Source organism: Rhagoletis zephyria, unplaced genomic scaffold (genome assembly GCF_001687245.7).
Source record: "Rhagoletis zephyria isolate East Lansing unplaced genomic scaffold, Rhagoletis_zephyria_1.1 Rzeph_scaffold_00103, whole genome shotgun sequence".
NCBI lineage: Eukaryota > Metazoa > Arthropoda > Insecta > Diptera > Tephritidae > Rhagoletis > Rhagoletis zephyria.
Window position 1 is genome coordinate 443,686 of NW_016157187.1, and position 21,402 is coordinate 465,087.

Consider the following 21,402-nt stretch of genomic DNA (forward strand, 5'->3'; position numbering starts at 1 on the left):
GTTCACACTTGAAGAGGATTTCGAAAGAACTTTTCTCAGCCTATTGGCTTCAGAGTTCTTTTCTATATAGTTGCAGAAGCTTTGCCAAGATTCGCGTTTTGCCCTTTTTTGGCCTTCTTGAAAACTTCGAGTGCGTCTGTGTAGGGTTGCCAAAGACCTGTTCGGTTGGCTTGATTGAAGAACCTCCTTCTGTTTGATGTCAGTACTGAAATCTCAGGAATCCACTACTGGGGTTTCTTTTTGCCCTTCGAAAGGATGCTTGGGCTTTGAAAGCTGCATTACAGGCATTTGTCACAAATTTCATTGCTTTATCAATTTTTGACGATTAGTCCGGTAGTATTTACTTTATGTTGTGTTAAACCATTGCCATTCCAAAACCGAATTTTCAAAACCTTCATGACTTGAAGAAAAAAATTTTGATTTTTTAGATATTTTCGGTTTGGTCCAGCCCTTGAATGATCCTGAATTGAGTCAAAATATTTTAGTAAAAACCATAAAATGGTCAAGGTTGTAGAATATTCAAATCATTAAATATAAAACTTCTACTTTTTCGCTATTTTTTTATATTATTTTCTTTAGTATAAAATTAATTACAAAAAATTATAATAGTTATTGTCATGGAAAATTAATAGTAATGAGCAATTAAAATATTTGTGCGTATAAACAATGAAAAACAGTCTGTTTGATTCAAATTCGCTAGATCAATTTAGGACGTGCTGATCTCAACTTTCTTTGCATTATCCTCTTTCGAGGACGGACCGGTTTGTGCTATGGGCACGACACGCTCGGTGGCAGGTGGTGGCAGCTTCTTCATGGGCGCTGTGATGGTGAGCAAACCATCTGAAGAAAGCGATGAGGTCACATTGTCGGGATTGACGTCACCTAGAATATGAGAAGAAAAAAATAAGTTTTAGTTAACTCAACAAGCAAACTATATTTATAAAAAAAATCAGTGCAAAATATTGCTCGTCATTCTTACTTGGCAGTAAATAACGTCTGGAGAACTGTCTGGACACGAAACCGTGCTCATCCTGTCGCTCTTCATGTTTACCCTCGACAAGTACAAATTTATCGGTCACCTTGACTGTGATTTCACTGGGTGTGAATTGTTGCACATCCAAGATGACTTCGAATTTTTCGTTGTCAATGTTGAGCGTGGAACCCGATTCTTGCTTCTGCAGGCTGGTAGGTGAGCGTTGCCATGGGCGCAGGTAACCGGAACGCAACATTGTTGGGCGAGAGCTCCAAATGGATGAAAGGAGGTCATCGCGTCTGTCATAGAGAAACAAATTAAATTCGATTTCGATTAGATTTACACAATTAAAAAGGATACAGGTCTAAATAAGTAGGGAAATCTTCTTGATCCACTCACTTCAGTCCTGTGCCGAAATGTTGGTCCAAGAGGCGCGAAGTGCGCGTTGGAAATTCAAAATCATCCCACCAGTCACGAAACATGAGTGGCACTACTGACATCTACGGTATAAAGGCAGTTTCCAAAATGAATTTGTGATGTAACGAAGCACAAGCCCGCAGCAAATGAAGGATTCAAATGTGTGAACCGGTTTTGTTGGTGAGGACCAAGGTTGAAAAGTAGAGAAGAACACTAATGGTAATTAATAAAAATCACCACCAAATGTTGAAAATATATTATTTCAGGCCAAAATACTGAACACTTTTACAAATGAAAAATTTTTAATGATTTTTTTTTAATTCGGTTTTTTAATTTGTATATATTTTTTGTTGTTTTTCACAATGATTCACCTTTTTGAAATTAATAAGATATGTATATTCACACTTTTGGCTGTATTTGTACGTTTTCTCGCGTTTTTCAGCTCGGTTGCGTCTTCACTCTTACGCGTTTGCTGCGATTTTGAACTGAAGATCTTGTGCGATCACTGATTTTATATCCAAGCTAAATTGTTTGTGCTTTCGATTTTTTTTCGCTCTTTCCGCTTTTCTAGATGATTTTCGTTTAAAAATATTAAATGAAAAATTTCGTATCTATTTTTAGGAAAGCGTCGTCATATCATGTTGTTGGCATTTTCACGCCAATTCAAATCGTTGGTATGTAGATGAATGTATGTATGTAAATGCATTGTTTAGAACGCGGCATAATGGAGCGTACTAAACGTTGAAGTAGAAGTATATTTTAATTTTTTTTATTTTTGGAAAAAATTTTCACTTAGAAGTGTGAAAGTATTAAACCTTTACAAAAGTATTTTCAGAAAGTCCAACCAAATAAAGCATGAAAAGACAATTAAGTCCTTGTGAGAGTCTAGATCAGGGTATGTAACGGTTTGATCTTATTAATACAAATATTTTTTGAACCGTTAAAATTGGATTTCTTTATTTCCGATGAAAATTATGAGTTTTATTTTTTCGATCAAAAATAATCGTTATTTTTGAGTTTTATTTTTCCAATTTCGCTTCACTCACACTTCAGGGAGGCTTAAATAAGATAGCATTCTGGTTAAAAATTGGCAAATAAAATCTGATGAGTCAAAATTCGTCTAGGGGACATTCACCCTCAATCGAGATACCTGACCGCCCGCCAAACTCAATGTTGTAAATATATCCCAAAGCAACGAGACTAAATATCTTTATATATATACAAACCGTATATATATTACAAACCGTAAGGCCATAGGACTTTTGACTGCCATTCACCTGGGAGGGGCCAGAAGCGATTCTTGTGCGTACGGTTCAAATCGCAGCTCTCAACGTCTGGATGTTTATATCCACGTATCCTCTGGGTAGCAACCAAACACCCGTTTGGAAGCGAGCTAAAGTGAGAAGACGTAAAACTTCGCGTGCGCTGGGTTTGGGTCTCGCCACGTTAAAACCCCGCCCAATGCAAAGAAAAAAACAGCCTCAGATGAGACCCTCTTTTTCTGATGACGACCACGGCAAGCGTATAAAGGACTATGATTTAAGGGTATGCACCTGGAATATCCGGACCCCTAATGGTGAAGGTGCCTCTGCCCGGCTGGTTGATGTCCTCAGGAAGACAAAGGCTGACATCACCGCCGTCCAAGAAATGCGATGGACGGGACAAGGAAAAGTAAGCGTAAAGCCTTGCGACGTCTACTACAGTTGCAACGTAAAGGAGCGCAAATTCGGTGTTGGATTCGTGGTAGGAGAGACCACGGTGTTGGAAAAGACCCGCGAGAATAGGATCGACACACACCATCCATCTATTTGTCGATTTCAAAGCCGCTTTCGACAGCACGAAGAGAAGTTGCCTTTATGCCGCGATGTCTGAATTTGGTATCCCGGAGAAACTAATACGGCTGTGTGAAATGACGTTGAGCAATACCACCAGCTCCGTCAGAATAGGTAAGGACCTCTCCGAGCCGTTTGATACCAAACGAGGTTTCAGACAAGGGGACTCCCTTTCGTGTGATTTCTTTAATCTTATGTTGGAGAAGATAATAAGAGCCGCAGAACTGAACCGCTCAGGCACAATACTTTATAAGAGCGTACAATTGCTGGCGTATGCCGACGACATCGATATTATCGGTAAAAACAAGGGCTACGTCTGTTCTGCCTTCTCGGGATTGGATAGAGAAGCAAAGCGAATGGGTCTGGTGGTGAACGAGGACAAAACGAAGTATCTCCTGTCAGCACACAAACAGTCAGAGCATACGCGTCTTGGCACCCACGTCACTGTTGACAGTTACAAGTTTGAAAAAGTAGACGACTTCGTTTATTTGGGAACCAGCATTAACACCAATAATAATGTCAGCCTTGAAATCCAACGGAGAATCACTCTTGCCAACAAGTGCTACTTTGGGCTGAGTAGGCAATTGAGAAGTAAAGTCCTCTCTCGTCGTACAAAGATCACACTCTATAAGTCACTCATCATGCCTGTGCTGGTGTATGGCGCGGAAGCATGGACAATGAAAGCATCTGATGAGGCGGCTCTTGGAGTTTTCGAGAGAAAGATTCTGCGAAAGATTTACGGACCTTTACGCGTTGGTGATGGCGAATATCGCAGACGATTTAACGATGAGCTGTATGAGCTTTACAACGATATAGACATAGTGCAGCGAATTAAAATTCAGCGGCTCCGCTGGCTTGGCCATGTCGTTCGGATGGACAGAAACGCTCCTGCTCTGAAAATATTCAACGCGGGCCGCGATGCTGGTAACAGAGGAAGAGGAAGGCCTCCTCTGCGTTGGAAAGACCAGGTGGAGAAGGACTTGGCTTCACTTGGCATTTTCAATTGGCGTCAGTTAGCACAGAAGAGAAATGACTGGCGTGCTGTTTTGGACTCGGCCAAAATCGCTTAGGCGGTTACAGCGCCAATAAAGAAGAAGAAGAAGGCCATAGGACTTAAGCTCCCTACCCTGCAATGGCTTAAGCATCGTCGGTCTCAATTATCTATTGACAATAAACTTCTGCTATACTCTACTATTAAAAAGCCGATCAGCAGCCCGTTTCTGTAACAATTCTCTACCAAGGCAAATTAATATATGAATTCGCCGCCTTGTTCTCTACTGCTAATGAGTAGTAGAGAATGACGTGTGTTCTCTACTAGTAGAGAAATAATAAGTAAAGAAGAGTTACATAAACGAGCAACTGGACTTACTGTATTCAGTTGTGGGGAACTGCAGCAAACTCTAACATAGAAAAACTTCAAAGATTTCAATCGAAAACTCTCAGAAGTATTATGTATACGTGCACCTTATTATGCCACAAACAAGCAACGAGCAACTGCATCGTGATCTTAAAGTCCTAACCGTTACAGAAGAAATCAAAAAACATGATGTCTCTTATAATCTAAGGGCCAGTTTCCCAATGTCTGGTTAACACTAACTACAGGTTACATGTTATGGAGTCGATCACGTCGATAACGATGTTTAGCCTGCAGTTAGTGTTAACCAGACATTGAGAAACTGGCCCTAATACTGGAAATCCACCCTAAGCCATTTATAACAGAAATGGCATCCTGCCGAAACCTCCTCACCTGACTGAGGGAAAAATTTACAACCGATCTTCTTCGTTGAGTATACAAGTTGATTAAAGTAAAGTATTAAATTATAACAACTAATACAATTGTAAAATGTAACAACTACAGATGGCAATAAAAATATGATTCAAAAAAAAATATTAATAAATCTGTGTTCACCTAGGTGAATTACATACACATCGCTGCATAATCTGCTAAAAATCAAAAACAAATGCTAGACAGCAGAAAAACATATGAGTTACCTATGTATGATGTATATATGTACATTCGCACTTATGTAGGTATGTATGTACATATACACAGTTTGGTTTTTGTGAAATATTTCTAGAATATTTTTCGGTCATTTTGCCACATTTTTCATCAAAATGACTAACAACGAAACGATTAACTTATGAGTCCAATCAACAATGAGTTCACAATATGAGGTAGGCGAAACCAAAACAAAAACATTCTAAAAATAAAAAATTTAAGAAAATATATATATTTGTATGTTTCGCAAAGTGGTACTTAAGCAGACCAAATGGCATAAACCTACATAAATTAAGAAGCAAAAAACAAAAAACAACAGATGAGTAAAAAAAAGTATATACACTTAAACACACATTACACATAAGGGGTTTCTCTGATAATTTAAATTTTTATTTATTTAATAAGTTTGAATAAAACATATTTATTAATTCACATTCAATTAATGTATGTATATCTGTTAAAATTAAACTATACTCGAAACTGAAAAAATACGTTAGTGGGGGAGCAAGTGTCTCCGATGATGGCAAAGCTTTTCTACTTCAAAATTTCTTCGGGAACACAAGAAAAATTCGAAATTCGCATATCGCATACATCTTGAACTGCTTATGCTATCAATAACGATCTTATGCCAAATTTTACACAGCTATTTATGCTACCAATAACGTACTTATGGCGAAAAGTGATAGACTTTGGAAAAGAGTCGAGGCACCTCCCATAAAAATTGAACTTTTCATATCGCTTACCTGTGCAACCTCTTACGATAAGGTAATGGAATTTGATACACGTACATCTATATTTATGTATATAAAATTCAATTGGGAACCTCTTTCTAAATTGCATTGAATGATTTTTATTTTGTACAAAGGTTTTTAGAAGGATCAGTGTGTTTGTCCTCCGATAGGTGGCGCAGGGATTGAGTACTGTCCTAAAAAATCGTTTTTACGGTCAGATTTGCTTCGTCTTTGGAATACATGTTTGTAACATAAAATTTGGTATAATTTGGTAGCCCAATCGTGTGATGCAAAAAATATTTAGCTTTGACCCAATCTTGATAAAACCCCGTGTGAAACCGCTGTTATATTTTTTTTGTACACCTCGGAGCTAACTTCTTAACCTTTACCGATTCTGATGACAAGAAAGCGGAGTTTATATAGATGTTGGCAATTTAGTTTTTAACCTTTCAGACCAATATAATCGAAAAACGTATTTACAGTCTGAATTGGTATATGTTTAACATATTAGTCAGTGAGGAACCGTTAGGCATCTCATCTATACATACAAATATATACGCATATTTTTTATAAATGCAAATCCAGGTTCCTTTCGCGGTCTATTTGGTGTTAAATTTTCCTGTACATTCGCTAACTTTTGGTGGTGGACTTCAAAATCGTCATTCACATAAAGGAGTCAAAAGTGTATGAAAAAAATGTCGAATTTCGGCAACTGGGCGATACTAGTTTATACTAAATTTCCGTAAACAACGACAGTTTAGAACAATAATAATGTACGGATCGGTTAAGCTTTAATTTCATTTGAACCTAATTTACCAACATAACTATTTCATTAAGACCTATAAAACTTTCCAAGCATTTACATTGAATATAATGATACTGTATCGCATTTTGAAAAATCTTTCGAAGACTTTCGGCCATATTTACCGGTATCCCATGTGGGCCCATGTGTGCCTCCGAGCGGCAAATGGTTTTTATGAGAAGCTTTTTCATGGCAGAAATACACTCGGAGGTTTGCCATTGCGTGCCAGGGGAGATCGTTAAAAAAAAAAAAACTATTTCTAGTTTAGATGTTGCCCTATGGAGCGGTAGTACGCATCTCTGGCCACTCAGCCACATATATATATATGGATACATGTAATTATAATATACATAAACGTTAGTAGGTAAGCAAATAGGTGCGAGAAAATATCGACTTATTTAAATATATTATTCGTCGCCCACGAATGCTGATTCATTTTGAGGGCATGACGTTTCGATTATAAAAATAGCAAAAATATTTTTAGTTTGCATCATAGTGTTTGCATATACATTCGACTGCATCGCTCCCCATACAAAGAAAAATCGGTACTATTTTTCCATTGGAATTATAAAATCTATTATATTTTAAGAAGTCCACGAAAATATTTCGAAATAATATTAAGATTTAAGTGAGCTGGACCAATTTCAAAATACCTACAAAAATGGAGTTTTTTTTTTATGAAAATAGTTTTTTAAAACTTTTTTTTTTTAAAAATCGCCTGAAATGATAAAACGGTTTAAGCTTAAAAAACTTGCATAAAAATATTTAAAAAAAATTTTTTTTTTAAATATTAACGGAATCGTAATGATGAGATTTTTGATGCTGTTTTTTAACTTTTTTCAAAGATTTGTATAAGAAAAACTTGAATAACTGAGCCTAAACTCTCCCGATTAAACTTAAGAGGTGTCGGCGGAAAGGTATTTTCTCACCCTTTTTATTTCGTTGCTAATAAACTTATTCAAACGATGAAAGAGAAAGGTAGGATGAACGAACGTCATTCAAAGTTGAATTAAGATGTGTTGGTATTTGAAAAAAAAAAAATTGAGACCCGAATGATACTTTTTGGATAGAAATAAAAACAGTGTGAAAATACCTTTCTGCCGAGATCCCATAAGTCTAAATCAGAATAGTTTTGGCCCAGTTATTCAAGTTTTTCGTAAATCAATCTTTGAAAAAAGTAAAAAAACCGCATCAAAAATCTCATTATATCTCATAAGCTTAATCTGTTTTTTCATCTGAGGGGACTTTTTTCAAAAAATTCTACTATACTAGAAACTATTTTTATTCATAAAAAACTCCATTTTTTAAGGTATTTTCGAATCGGTCCAGCTCACTTAAATCTTAATATTTTTCCCAAATATTTTGGTGAACGTCTTAAAATATAATAGATTTTGTAATCCCGGCGGAAAAACCGGAACTTTTTTTTGGTGATGCAGTCTAATATACATAAGTACTCACATCCCAGGCAGCAGACAGTGCGTCGTAAATTTTTCGTTTCTGGAAACGTACAGGAAACGACTTAAATTTTGACGAATGTTTCGTATCTGAAAAATGTGCAGAAATGATCAGGTTTTTTAAACAATAACATTAAAATTTTTATTGAAACTGAACTCTTGGAAATATTTACATACAAATACGTTTTCTGGCAGTAGCTAAGTGTCCAGAGGAGCATGCTACCATTTGTTAGCTTTAAGGAGGTCCTAGGTTCGATTGCCACCAGAAGCAACACTTTAGAATGATACTAAAAGCATTTATTAGGTTAAGGCTTTTATTTGGATATCAGAAAATATGAAAATACATCTTTGAAAATTTCAGAAAAACAGACGAAAACGTTTCTGTCTCAAAACCATTTTGAGTACTCTTTTAGAAGTTTTGGATGCACACTTTCGTGTGGAAACGTATCCGAAAAACGAACGAAATTCGAATCAAAAAACGGATGAAATATCATATTTGTTTACGAAATGTTTTCCATTTTCGGATACGTTTCCGGATGTTTTACTCGCTGGGATATTTATTTTTTTTTCATTTACGATTCATATCCGTTGCGCATTGTGTTTTGTTTGTTGTGTTAATTTTCAATTTAAATATTTTTTACCTCTCTTATTTATTTTTACTTATTAGTTTATTTACCTTTTTATGAGTAAAGCAGAATATAGACAAATAGACTTGTATTCAAGGCGCGTTTGGGCATTTCTCTCTCGCAATTGCACCAAAATGACGTCACGCAAAAATTACGCTCAAAAATCCTCTCTGTTGGGCGCAATCTTGTATTCTAACAATCTTGATTGGAGCCTCGGAAAGCCAACCAGGTTGCAATAGAAATTTGGCGGTGCTGACGACTCTCTTCAAAGGCTGATGCTTTGCTTGGTCTATACAAGTTAAGTTATGAGCCCGATGAGCACATTCTATAATTTAATGAGCGTAATTCTTGCACTTGTAAGCAGTTAGTTTCAAATCGATTAGAAATTTACGCGTGATGAACATTTTTAATAAAAGCTTGCAAAAAAATACATGTAAGTACATATCGATGGCTAAGTGGAAGATCGACATATCTCGGCAGCCAGTTCGAAAACGCCCTATCTGAGAAAAATTTTCAACAACGCTCTATCTCAGAAAACTTTTTATGAAAGCCCTACTTCAGAATTTAATTGAAAAACGCCCTATTTCAGAATTCGTTTTAAAAACGCCCTATCTCAGTTGCCGATTCAAAAACGCCCTATCTCAGCTTATTTTCAATGTATTTTCGTTTGAGATAGGGCGTTTTGGAACCGAATTATGAAATAGGGCGTTATTCAACCAAATTCTGAAATAGGGTGTTTTTCAATAAAATTTGGAGATAGAGCGGTTTTCAGTCAAATTCTGAAGTAGGGCGTTTTTGAAAAGTTTTCTGAGATCGGGCGTTTTCGAACTGGCTGCCGAGATAGCTCGATCTTCCACTCAGCCATCGATATGTATCTGTGGACTTTTAACAAAACTTCTCTCGAGTAATAGGCGGCATACACGGTGCGCCTGACTCCTCAGCCATTTTTGTACGTGTTGACTCGCCTTTCGACAACACACAGTTTAAGTCATGCCGGAGTCATATCGTTGTATATATGAGACATTGTTTTTCATTATCGGACACCAAATTTGATGTCACACTTTCGATTGGCTTCAAATTTTTTTATGGGTTCTATACATGAAATAAGCTAAAACGAGTTCGAGGAATTTTTTTCGGTTTCGTGATTCTGACAAATCATGTACTTCTTCAAATCGTTATATCACGAGTTCTGCCCATCATAGAGACTTCATCTTTACGTCGTTTTAAAGCTAAAGAAACAGGCTTAACAGGCGTTTCTATATATAAGCTGGTCCTAAAACTAACTTAGATATTAACAGTTAAACTTTTTGAAGTTGATTTGCATAGTGAAGACCAGTGAATTAATAATAATAATAATAGATTGGCGCTTACACATATGTTAGTGTTTGGCCGAGCTTCTCCTCCGACTTGTGGCATGCGCCTTGATGTTGTCACACAAAGCGGAGAGACCTACAGTTTTACGCCGACTCCGAACTGCGATTGTATTTTTATGAGAAGCTGTTTTTCATAGCAGAAATACACTCGGAGGTTTGCCATTGCCTGCCGAGGGACGACCGCTGTTAAGAAAAAACCTGTTTCTATATTTTTTTCGATGTTGCTTTGACCAGGGCTTGAACCCAGGTGCTGATGAGTGAAAGCGCGAACTGCTTACCACTACACCACAGCTGCCGACCAGTAAACTAGGGATTTATAATTATACCATCGTAATCTTCGTTTAATTATCTATAGAGACGTAGTTCAAAAAAATGTAATTTGTTTTCGAAAACTTATGTTGGATATATTTAGTAAGGTGTTAAACATCGGGTTTTTTGCAAGAATTTAAATTATATTGCAGATTCCGATAGAATACCTATAATAATCTTAATCTTTTTTTACGTGAATATTTATAAAAGTATAGTAAAACATATTATAATTGCAATAGCGAAAAGTGAAAATCTTTAAAAGATTATTTTATAGGCAAATTTTGAGTCGTTCAAAACGAAAACAATACCCTTCTTTTTTTGTTTTTTGGTACTTTTCGAAGTTATATGTCAAAAATCGACGACATGAATCGACGTAAATGACGAGTTACAAAGTACCCTTTACAAAAATATTCAATTTGTGCAGACTGTAATGATATATCTTCTTTATCGAATTTTAAAATAAGGAAAAAAAAAATCAAATGAAACTGCGTATTTGATTGAAAATCTCACTTTTTTCGACTTTGACGACAAAATGCAAATGGTATGGATAATTTTCATTGAAGTCGCCACAAGTTATATATTTTGGTAAGAGGCACATCCATACCCTTCGAGCTATAAGTCGCTTACGTTGATTGGGAGATTTTTTCATGAGATATGGAAGAAAAGCTACGAAAAGTACCAAAAAACACTTTTTAAAAAAAATCCATCCGTTGTCCGATAATTTTAAAATAACGATAAAATGCGGGACAAATGCAGGACACTTGGAAAAAATCAGTACATTTTGAGGTTTATCAGGTTTGAAAAACTACGCAGGACCGACAATTGAAAAACAGTACGGTCCTGCAAAAAACAGAACGGATGGTCACCGTACGTATAAGTCGTTTTCTCTTCAAAGCAGTAATTCATTGAAATTCATTCATAGTTCAATGTGCGATCTTAATAAAATATAATATAAACCTCATGCCCAACTAGTCAGCCAACTATCTTTTTTCCATGCAATCAACTGGTATTTTTAACATGGGGATGTCCTACGAGATGGCAATTGTCAGATTTCGGTCAGAAATATACCAGTCTCATACTAGTTCCAAATAGACAGAAATTTACTAGTCTAATTACGGGCCAAAACTACTACTTTGGGAGTGAAAAAATAAAATGAATTCATGAATATACATACAATAAAAAACTTTTAACTACACTTTAATATATTACACATTTCTATGTAGCAGCCATAGGTTTGCCAATAATTAGTGTTAAATTTTTTGAGTATTAATTAAAAGCAAAAATAAACACAAAGATATTTCAAACTTTCGAATATAAATTTAAATAAATTTTTCATAAAATGTTATTAAAAGGTTTCAGGTACAATAAATACTATATTTCTATCTTTTTTAATAATATTGAATATGCCAAAGAAAACATTTTAGTTAAAAATAAAATGAATACTTTAGATCATTTTAGTATTTTTTCCTGGCTAGTTCGGCATTTCATTGCAGGGTTGTTGCAAAAAGACAGTAAAGCCTCTTTGCTCCACGTAGGACGTACATATGTATGTATGTAACTTTTGTTTTCCTAGAAATGGATAATTTTGAGTTAATACACTTTTGAAGAACGTGTGCGATATATATTTATTATTTTTTACAATATTATATTTATAAATTTAGTGGCTGATTTGATTAGGAAAATAAAAAAATCTCAGTTATCCGTATAATTGAAATAACCTAGCGAGAAAAATCACAACTGTATGATGTAATTTACGATTCGTTTTCGAGTACATTTTCGCTTGAAATTGTCGAGCGCCTATGAACAGTCGTAAACGGATCGAAAAGGCATTCTTATGCGAATATTATATATTATAAAATATTATGGTTCAAGAAAAATTTTCAACAGAATGAAAATATTTTCTTGTGCTGACAAATTACTACAAGGCTCCGTCTTTCACTTTTTTTTTTGTTTTATCGTTTACGAGCCTTTCTCTAACTTTTCGCCGATCGAGAATCCCTCGTAATATATAATGTTCGTAAAATGTACGTTTTCTTGCTGGCTGGGAAGTAGAAAAGTACATGTACAATGTACATACATATATACATACTACATACATATGTATACAAAAAATGTGTTATTGGCAATAAACATGAAATGAAAGTTTTATTTTGCGTAAACGATCGTTTATTTGTTTACTAGATAAACATGTGTTCGTTCGTGGGTTGAAAAGCGCTAAAGAAAGATAAGCACATACATTAAATGGGGAATTCGAAAAGGATCGAAATGCACTGCATGCTTTGGAAATTTGTTGGCTATCATCAAGCCAAAAAAAAATAATAATTTCGCACATCTATTTACATAATTTAATGCACCATAAGCGAAATTACATCGGACGTGTATGGACTTAAGATTCTTGACCGAGCACTGTGTAGGCCAGGAGTGGGCAAGCATGAGGAATAGAACAGGGAGTTACGCAAAGGATGTAGCTATCGCCTACATTGTTTGCCGTGAATATACATATATATCTCTCCACATCAAGGAATCCATTTTCAGTATATGAAAAGTTTATTACATGTTCTTTTTATATAAAAAAAATACAAACAATCAAAAGTTTTACCTTTGAAGGATAGTTTAAATGTCAGAGAAACTTTCGATTCAATGACCTTCGAAATTATTAAAAAAAAGTAAAACTTTTGATTTTTTTTTTTTGTATGTTGTAGGGCCAAAAATATTTGTTGGTCATTTTTTAAAATGTTCACTGCATACTGTTTCAGGTTAAAAACAGGAAGAAAATTGAAAACGCCAAGGTAAAGGTAATTTTTATCCAATAAAAATAATTTCTCCTCATTTGAGTAGTCCCCTTGCAAAGTGCGCTATGTAAAACTTTTTCGATTTTTAGTTTTTGATGGGTAACGCACCAGTATGTAAAGTAGTTTAATGTCCACTAACAACACAGTGCAAAATCTTTCTATATACTGAAAAAATACCATCAATTGTTAACTATTCTTGCAAAAGTCGCTATCATACTTATTTGTAAACTTTCAAAAGTCTCCAACTTACAATTAAAAATTACAACTTCTTTTTATTATTTTAATAGTTCTCAACAGATGAATTAAATGTAGTCATTTAGGAAGAGGTTACTACTGAAATGGAGATGATTAAGGCATATTTAAATTTATGATGTTTCCTCTTTTACATGGAATGATCCTTAAATTTGTTTCGCTAGCTGTTTTCGTTCTCGAGCTGCGCCTATAAACTACGCAACAGGTAACTTACATGCATCGACGATTTTCACAGCCTCATTAAAAAACTATATATCCGGGGGACTGAATTGAGTTTTCATTGCATAATAATTATAAGAACTCGTGATTGGTGTAACTCCGCCAAAAGGACTAAAAGTTAATAGCTTTTCCGAGCTTGGGGAGTTCTAAGATATTTTCCGTATTGAAAATATCGATGGTCAGAGTAGGGCTTCTGATTCGAGTTTCGGCATTTCTTAACTTGTTTAGAAAACAAGTCGGAAGCCAGGGTTATAAACAAAACGTCTTCCTTTTTTTGTTATACATACAGAGGGTAAATTCTCGTTCTGCGTTATGGTGAAGTGATAAAAATAACTAATTTCGATGTGAATTTTTGACTTTTAAACTCACTTCACGATTACGCAGAATGGCCCACAGGCCTGCTCTAAACCTAAATTCATAATACTGAAGTTTAGTTATGGGTCACCTCTATTATTAGTGTCGGTGCTGCCCTACAATATGTTGTAGGCGTTTGCGTCAAACGAGACAACCAGTTGCTGGTTCTCGGTGGCTGCCTCCCCCACCAGCGCTCGATCCCCATCTAACAGGGTGTCCTTTTCATGGGACATGTAAGTTGGGGCTGCCCAGAAGCTAGGGAGCAAGAAGATATTTGTTTAATCCGCCGCCTAAACGCAATACAGCGGCCGTGCGCGCATCCTTTGGCCGTAGCTGTGTGGAGTCGAAGCGACTCCGAAAATTATTACCGAGTGCGCACGGCCTAACACCTAAATACATAAAAAAATATTCCGACGAATTGATAAACTCCTTCCTTTTTTGTTATTGTGTAAATTTAAAAGCCTCTTTTTTAAATAAATATTCAAATTTCTTACAGGATTTTTCACCGTTAATGATTAAACGCGGCACGTGAACGAAAGAGAAGAGCGCAATTGACAACTCAAAGCAATGCACAGTGACAGTTCATTGTGAGAAGGGCTATGTAATTCGCCACACGTCTATTCCAATCACTCTACAGCCGACATAGATACGACAGGACTGCAACAACGCATAACACTTGACGTTTTGACCCGACGGGGGCAACATAAACAATCGCTGTTACAAAGTTCACGTGTCGAGGCAGCTTTTATAAAGTAAAAAGCCACAGTTAAGCGCAGTAAATCCGCAAAACAAAACGCACATTCTGTGGGTGCGCAGGCCACAAAATATAAAAGGAAAGGCGTTGTTGGTTGAACAAAAAAGGTTGAAAACACACAAATGAAGAACAAAAATGGAGAGAACTTAAACAAGTATATAGCTCGGTGGAAAATATGTAAATATTAGTGAAAGGGCATTTATATAATTGTATAAGTATATGAATTAAAGTTGAAAGTGAGATAATATGCTAAATAAAGAAGCAGAACGTGATTGCGAATGACAGGATAATAAAGGAAATTTCGCGCAGCGCATTAAATTGAATAATATTATTATGATTACGGTTGTCAACAACGGCAGCAACGAAAAGACCAACCGGAATCAATAAAAAGTACAACGAAACCGACAACGGTAAAGGCATTAGAAAGGAGCAAACACAAACAGAGACATCAAGCTGAGCAAGACTAAGACATAATTGAAATTGAAGTGGGTCTACACGGGCGACGACAGTGAAGTACAGGGATTGACAAGGCAGCCGACCAAAGACAGCACCAAAGGAAGTGAGAGAGTACTGTAAGGCAAGATGCAAAAGGTTCGTATACTTTTTGTGAATCATAAATAAATAAATAAATTAGCGACACTGCAGGATATTAGAAAACCGATTGAAAATCAGAGAGTGTGTAAATGTGTATTTTATGTGGTTGTAAGAACAATTTCTGGTTTTTCTTTTTTCGAAGCTACCAATGACAATATTGGCCAGCACATGGCTATTATGGCACGCAGCAGCCATGGCAGGACACATAAATAAACGTAGCTACTCTGATCAAAGCGTGCATGGCTATCAGGCGGAGGTGAGTGTTGTGTCGAATAACTAAGTAAACAGATACATACTTGCATGCATATGTATGTATGCACATAAGTATGTATGTATGTATCCAATTTACATATACATAATGCTTAGATATTTACTTAGTATTTATTTGTAATTAAAATTCAATTAGCGCACCTGCTGGTGGAATGAGGTGTGCAAAGAAGAATTTCAAAATCTCTTTCGCTGCAAGTGTCCACAATTCTCATACTGCCGGTAAGCGGGTTGAAAACAAAAAATTTAAATAAAATTACTGCGAAACAAAAATAAATTATATGCCCTTGTAGCTCACCGGGACGCTATTATAATGCGTATTGTTCAATGACTGACACCGGTTACATATGGACACAGCCAACATGGGACTGGGTACCATGAACATCTTCAAACGCCGGTTTACTGCCTACATAGTATATAATAAATAAATATATATATATTTAAGTGCTAAGCACACCTACACATATAAGTACATATGCATGAATAGTTACATATGTCTGTAGGTCCTAAAATAATCGGAAAAAGAACAATGGTAGGTAGTCATCAAAAAATACATATATATGCATACGTATTTATGTATATACATAAAGTGCTTAAAGCACATATCTGCGTTAAAATGGTGCTTAAAATACCGACACATACACAAATATAAGACTCATATGTATGTATAGTATGTATTATACAAATATGTATACAAAACACATTATACCCCTATATGGTATATACACATATATGTATTTCATTTGGTTGTATTATTTACTAACCTCTTCTTCAAAGTATACTTGAACTTTTGCTCTTCAGTTTCTTTATTATACTTATCTCCTTGCACTATTCAAATTTAAAAACATAGTTGCAAAAGGCATTAACAATAATATACTTTATACATACTTACTCTAAAAAAATATATGTATGTACACTAGGGCGATCCTTAAATGTAGGGAGCAAATTTTTACATAAGATTTTCTAAGCCTCAACCCCTACGTCGATGCAACTACAATCGAAGAAATCACATATCAATTTTGGTCCCGATTGGAGATGATACTTTAGTAGTATCGATTTTGGGCATTTATTGAAAAAAATATTTTTAATTTTTTGAATCTCCATAGAGGCATCTGGCTTTTGACCACTTTGCGACACGCCGTAACCGCCTCCAATCGGGACTATGGTGGTACCGATTTTGGGAATCAAATTCAAAAAATAATCATTTTTATTTTTTGAGTCTCTATAGAGGAATCTGAACTTTGGCCCCTGCGTGGCACGCATTAACCGTCTCCAATCGGGACCAAAATTTATATGTGATATCTGCGGCCGTGGTATTACCGATTGAGTGGGTGAGATTGACAAAAATTGTTAATTTCATTCTTTTAAGAACCACCCTAATGTAAAATGTTACTCATACGCCAAGGCGCGCCATTTACAAGTAAACCCGAGTACGGCCATAAAATTTTTCCCCCTATTTTTCATAAAAATTAAAATATCTTGGGAAAATTACCTGATATGGAAAAGCAGATTCCTAATCCACGACTCAATATTAAGTTTATGTGTTTCGGCGTTTTTTTGTGTCAGTTCAAAACTTGCGATTTTACCTACACTGAAATTTTTTGAATGTTTATAATTCAATGCGGATTAATATGCTTTTGTTATACAATGAGCTTGAGTTTTAATAAAAATAACAAACATTAAATAAATAAAAAAATATGACGACGCTTAAAACGTCTTCTGAACCCGCTTCCTATATATGTACAGACATACATAAGTAAGAATGTATTTCGGGCGCTACATCCCGAAGCGTCAACCTCCTCCCCTTTACGCATCAAATCACTTATAAAGGAGGTTACAACCAACTGGGAAAGAGTAAAGGATCTAAACGTTTTTGTATTTGCAGGGCGATGTACCGAAATGCTCCCGAAAAATTCCTGCTGTTCGCCGTTTGCTCAGAAGGTACAGGTGAGAATATTCTCTGATTATAATATGGTAATTACCATATCTGACTCGAACTAGGTCGTAACTAGTGTAAAACTGTATGTAGATGTTGGCCTCTCGCCACACATTCCAAATCACGCAAATATGAGTTCCAAAGTACTTCTAAGCGGGAATGAGACACCGAAAGAACTAACGAGCTGCGGATCTGCACTAAATGTGTCCCACGCAATGGATAAGGGTGTCTCGCTTAGGAAAATTAAAAACAGAATTATTAAAATTTACCACTTGAAAGCTTATATGACTCTAGGTTTTTTTTCGGATAAGCAAAGAAAATGTTTGTTTCACTAAAAAAAAAAAACTGAGTGCGCGTAGTCATACGCGTGAAAAAATTGAAACCTACTACAAAAAGTCTATAATGGAGGAAGTTAGCAATAAATTGTTTAATATACTATACATACATATGGGTGATTCCATACAAAATTTACAGCTCAATATTTTTTTTTTACATTCTTTATCGAAAAAAGAAGACACCTATTTTTTACTTCATCATGATATTCGAAAATCTCTAAAAAACAAATATCCGAAATTTTGAACTCACAAAGAAGCATTTTTTTTAATTGTTTGCAGTTAATAGAAAAAATCAGTCAAGTAATCCAAATATGCGTAAATACCTCGTCTTTGCGTTGGAGTGTGAGATAGATTTAAATTAATAATGTTTTGCATTTTTGTATTGGGAAATTGATGAAACCAAATTTTTCTGAAAGTTTGGATTATATATATATATACTACGATGTAAATCCCCTTCGATTAGGGTAAAAACCGAACTAAACATGTCTTTGTAAATATATATATCATTTTTCACTTTTTTAATTTTTTTTTTAATTTTTCATGTGGTCCCTAGGCTGGCGCCTATGTAGCTTGTGCTTAAATCCAGCCCCGCATATTTTTTTTTTTTAGATTGGGGCTTTAACATGTGTTAGTGTTTTGGCCAAGCTTCTCCTCCGATTTGTGCTGTGCGCCTTGATGTTGTCACAGTTTTACGCCCACTCCGAACGGCGATTGTATTTTTATGAGAAGCTGTTTTTCATGGCAGAAATGCACTCGGAGGTTTGCCATTGCCTGCCGAGGGACGACCGCTGTTAAGAAAAAACCTTTTTTCCCTATTTTTTTTTTGCGATGTTGCTTTGACCAGGGATTGAACCCAGGCGTTGCGGAGTGGAAGTGCGCACTGCTTACCACTACACCACAGCGGCCGACCAGCCCCGCATATAGTCTTAATTATTATACTTGATTTATTAAATGCTTCCTTATCCTACAAACTGATGTACATACTTGTATAAGCTTTTAATAGCAACCACATGCTTCCAATCTAGTTAACCTTACGCATACATACATACATCATTAGAATTAAGGTTATATTATGTTTGTATGTATGTATATACATATGTAGCTATAAGACCATTAACTTGTTAATTGTTAAACGCAATAGTTAATAAATAAATAAATGAATTTCGGAAGCATACTTTGAAATTTATCTCGAACAAATGGCAATTACTTTGGGGTCAGTAGGCAATTGAAAAGCAGAGCACTCTCTCGTCGAACAAAAGTTACGCTCTACAAATGTCTCGTCATGCCCGTCCATTTTTCCGACGCAGCAGCATGGACGATGTCTTACAAAGATGAGCAGGCTTTGTGGGCATTTGAGAGAACGATTCTACGCAAGATCTATGGCCCTGATCGCGTGGGCGACCTAAGAAGCTGGAATGAGAAACTCTTCGAGCTTTTCAACGAAATTAATATATAGTATGTTCCTTTGAATTTTGGACTAAAACCTGTGGAACTGTCAAACTACAATTTTACTCTCTCAAGTGAGATTAAAAGGAGAGTTAATGCAGAAGTGCATGGAAACGCAAAAACCACTGTTTCCTGTAAAAACGTCAGTCGGTTTGTTTACATGTCATTTGTACAACACTGATTTAGCTGAAATATCACTAAATAATTATTTAAATCTATACATATTCAAACATTTCGTTGTTTACTTCCATTTTCTTACAAATAGAAATAGTGCTTTTTGCGTTCCTATGCACTTCTGCATCTGTTCTCCTTTTACTCTCATTTGAGAGAGTAAAATTGTAGTTTGACAGTTCCACAGGTTTTAGTCCGAAGTTCAAAGGAACCGACTAATAAGGTTCTTTGCTTACACCGCTTTCTGCTTTTGTTTGCACATGCAAATCAGCTGATCGTTTGACACCTTTCATGAACTTACAGGAAAAAAACTCCGAACTAAATCCTGTAACTCCTGACTAGGAACAGTTGCTCAGTTAAGCTTTCAAAAGTGTTCCCACTTACAGGTTTTATGTCAATAGGAACGACTTCCTGTAAGTTCTTACTAAGTCTGTTCCTTTGAACTTCGGACTAAAACCTGTGGAACTGTCAAACTACAATTTTACTCTCTCAAATGTGTTCCCACTTACAGGTTTTATGTCAATAGGAACGACTTCCTGTAAGTTCTTACTAAGTCTGTTCCTTTGAACTTCGGACTAAAATCTGTGGAACTGTCAGACTACAATTTAACTCTCTCAAGTGAGAGTAAAAGGAGAACAGATTGAAGTGCACGGGAACGTAAAAAGCACTATTTCCTGTAAAAACGTCAGTCTGTTTGTTTACATGTCATTTGTACAACACTGAAATATCACTAACTTATTATTAAATTCTATACATATTCAAATATTTCGTTGTTTACTTCCATTTTTTACAAATATAAGATTCTTTGCTCACACCGCTTTCTATTTTTGGTTGCACATGCAAATCAGCTGATCNAATATCACTAACTTATTATTAAATTCTATACATATTCAAATATTTCGTTGTTTACTTCCATTTTTTACAAATATAAGATTCTTTGCTCACACCGCTTTCTATTTTTGGTTGCACATGCAAATCAGCTGATCGTTTGACACTTTTCATGAACTTACAGGAAAAAAAAAAACTCCGGACTAAATCCTGTAACTTCTGACTAGGAACAGTTGCCCAGTTACTCTCTCAAAAGTGTTCCCACTTACAGGTTTTATGTCAATAGGAACGACTTCCTGTATGTTCTGACTAAATCCTGTAAACCGGACTGCTATTGGAACAGACTATATGTAAGTTCTGACTAAATCCTGTAAACCGGACTACTATTGGAACAGACTAACTAAATCCTGTAAACCGGACTGCTATTGGAATAGACTAATAGTTAAGCGCATAAAAACACACGATTGCGCGCTGGTTGGGACACACAGTGTGACGATCCCATATAAGGTGCGGCCAAAAATATAATGCTAAGCCGTCGAAAAGCAATGAAATTCGGCATAGTTAATACTTAGGGAAATATTAAGAAATACTGAAAAAATTTACCATATCCGTCAACGGACAAGCCCACTTTCCATATATGCATAAAATAAAAATGTCTCCAACTTTAACAATATTTGAGATATAATAATAAGTATTGAAATCTAGGTAGATGTAAAATAAAAATCGGACCAATCGGCCTAATTCAACGCTTATCGTAGCATAACCTCTAAATCTTATATATGGTTATTTTAGTCCAAAATGAGCTTTTTGAATAAAAACCAGTGTCAAATATATCTATGAATACATTTTATTAATCCGATAACAAAAGCATAGATTTAGGCGTGTATACTTTCAATAAAAACAAACTTATTCTAATTTGTCTGACGAAAATTAAAATT

General features: G+C 35.5%; 2 protein-coding genes across 3 annotated transcripts; one reads left to right on the plus strand and one right to left on the minus strand.

The window, feature by feature from the left end:
• Positions 1–543: 543 nt before the first annotated feature.
• On the minus strand, positions 544–1,881 carry l(2)efl (lethal (2) essential for life). 2 transcript variants are annotated; one of them, XM_017633201.1, is made up of 4 exons: positions 1,762–1,881; positions 1,373–1,473; positions 980–1,272; positions 544–882 (listed from the first exon to the last, which is right to left on the minus strand). In XM_017633201.1, the coding sequence occupies exons 2-4, from the start codon at positions 1,471–1,473 to the stop codon at positions 707–709; spliced, it is 570 nt and encodes a 189-aa protein (XP_017488690.1). In that variant the 5' UTR covers positions 1,762–1,881; the 3' UTR covers positions 544–706. The 2 variants fall into 2 exon arrangements, with proteins under 2 accessions (XP_017488690.1, XP_017488683.1); XM_017633194.1 differs by having other exon boundaries at positions 1,373–1,603; positions 1,762–1,880.
• Positions 1,882–14,635: 12,754 nt separating this feature from the next.
• Positions 14,636–16,997, plus strand: LOC108376948 (uncharacterized). Its single transcript, XM_017633211.1, has 4 exons — positions 14,636–15,478; positions 15,624–15,737; positions 15,888–15,970; positions 16,042–16,997. Exons 1-4 carry the CDS (start codon positions 15,470–15,472, stop codon positions 16,127–16,129), a joined length of 294 nt encoding a protein of 97 aa, XP_017488700.1. The 5' UTR covers positions 14,636–15,469; the 3' UTR covers positions 16,130–16,997.
• The last annotated feature ends 4,405 nt before the right edge of the window (positions 16,998–21,402 follow it).

Bases quoted from the DNA above. Each gene is read 5' to 3' on its own strand.
- LOC108376948 (XM_017633211.1), top strand. The intron at 15,738-15,887 runs GTGAGTGTTGTG...AAATTCAATTAG, and splicing joins TGCATGGCTATCAGGCGGAG to CGCACCTGCTGGTGGAATGA. The intron at 15,971-16,041 runs GTAAGCGGGTTG...ATGCCCTTGTAG, and splicing joins CCACAATTCTCATACTGCCG to CTCACCGGGACGCTATTATA.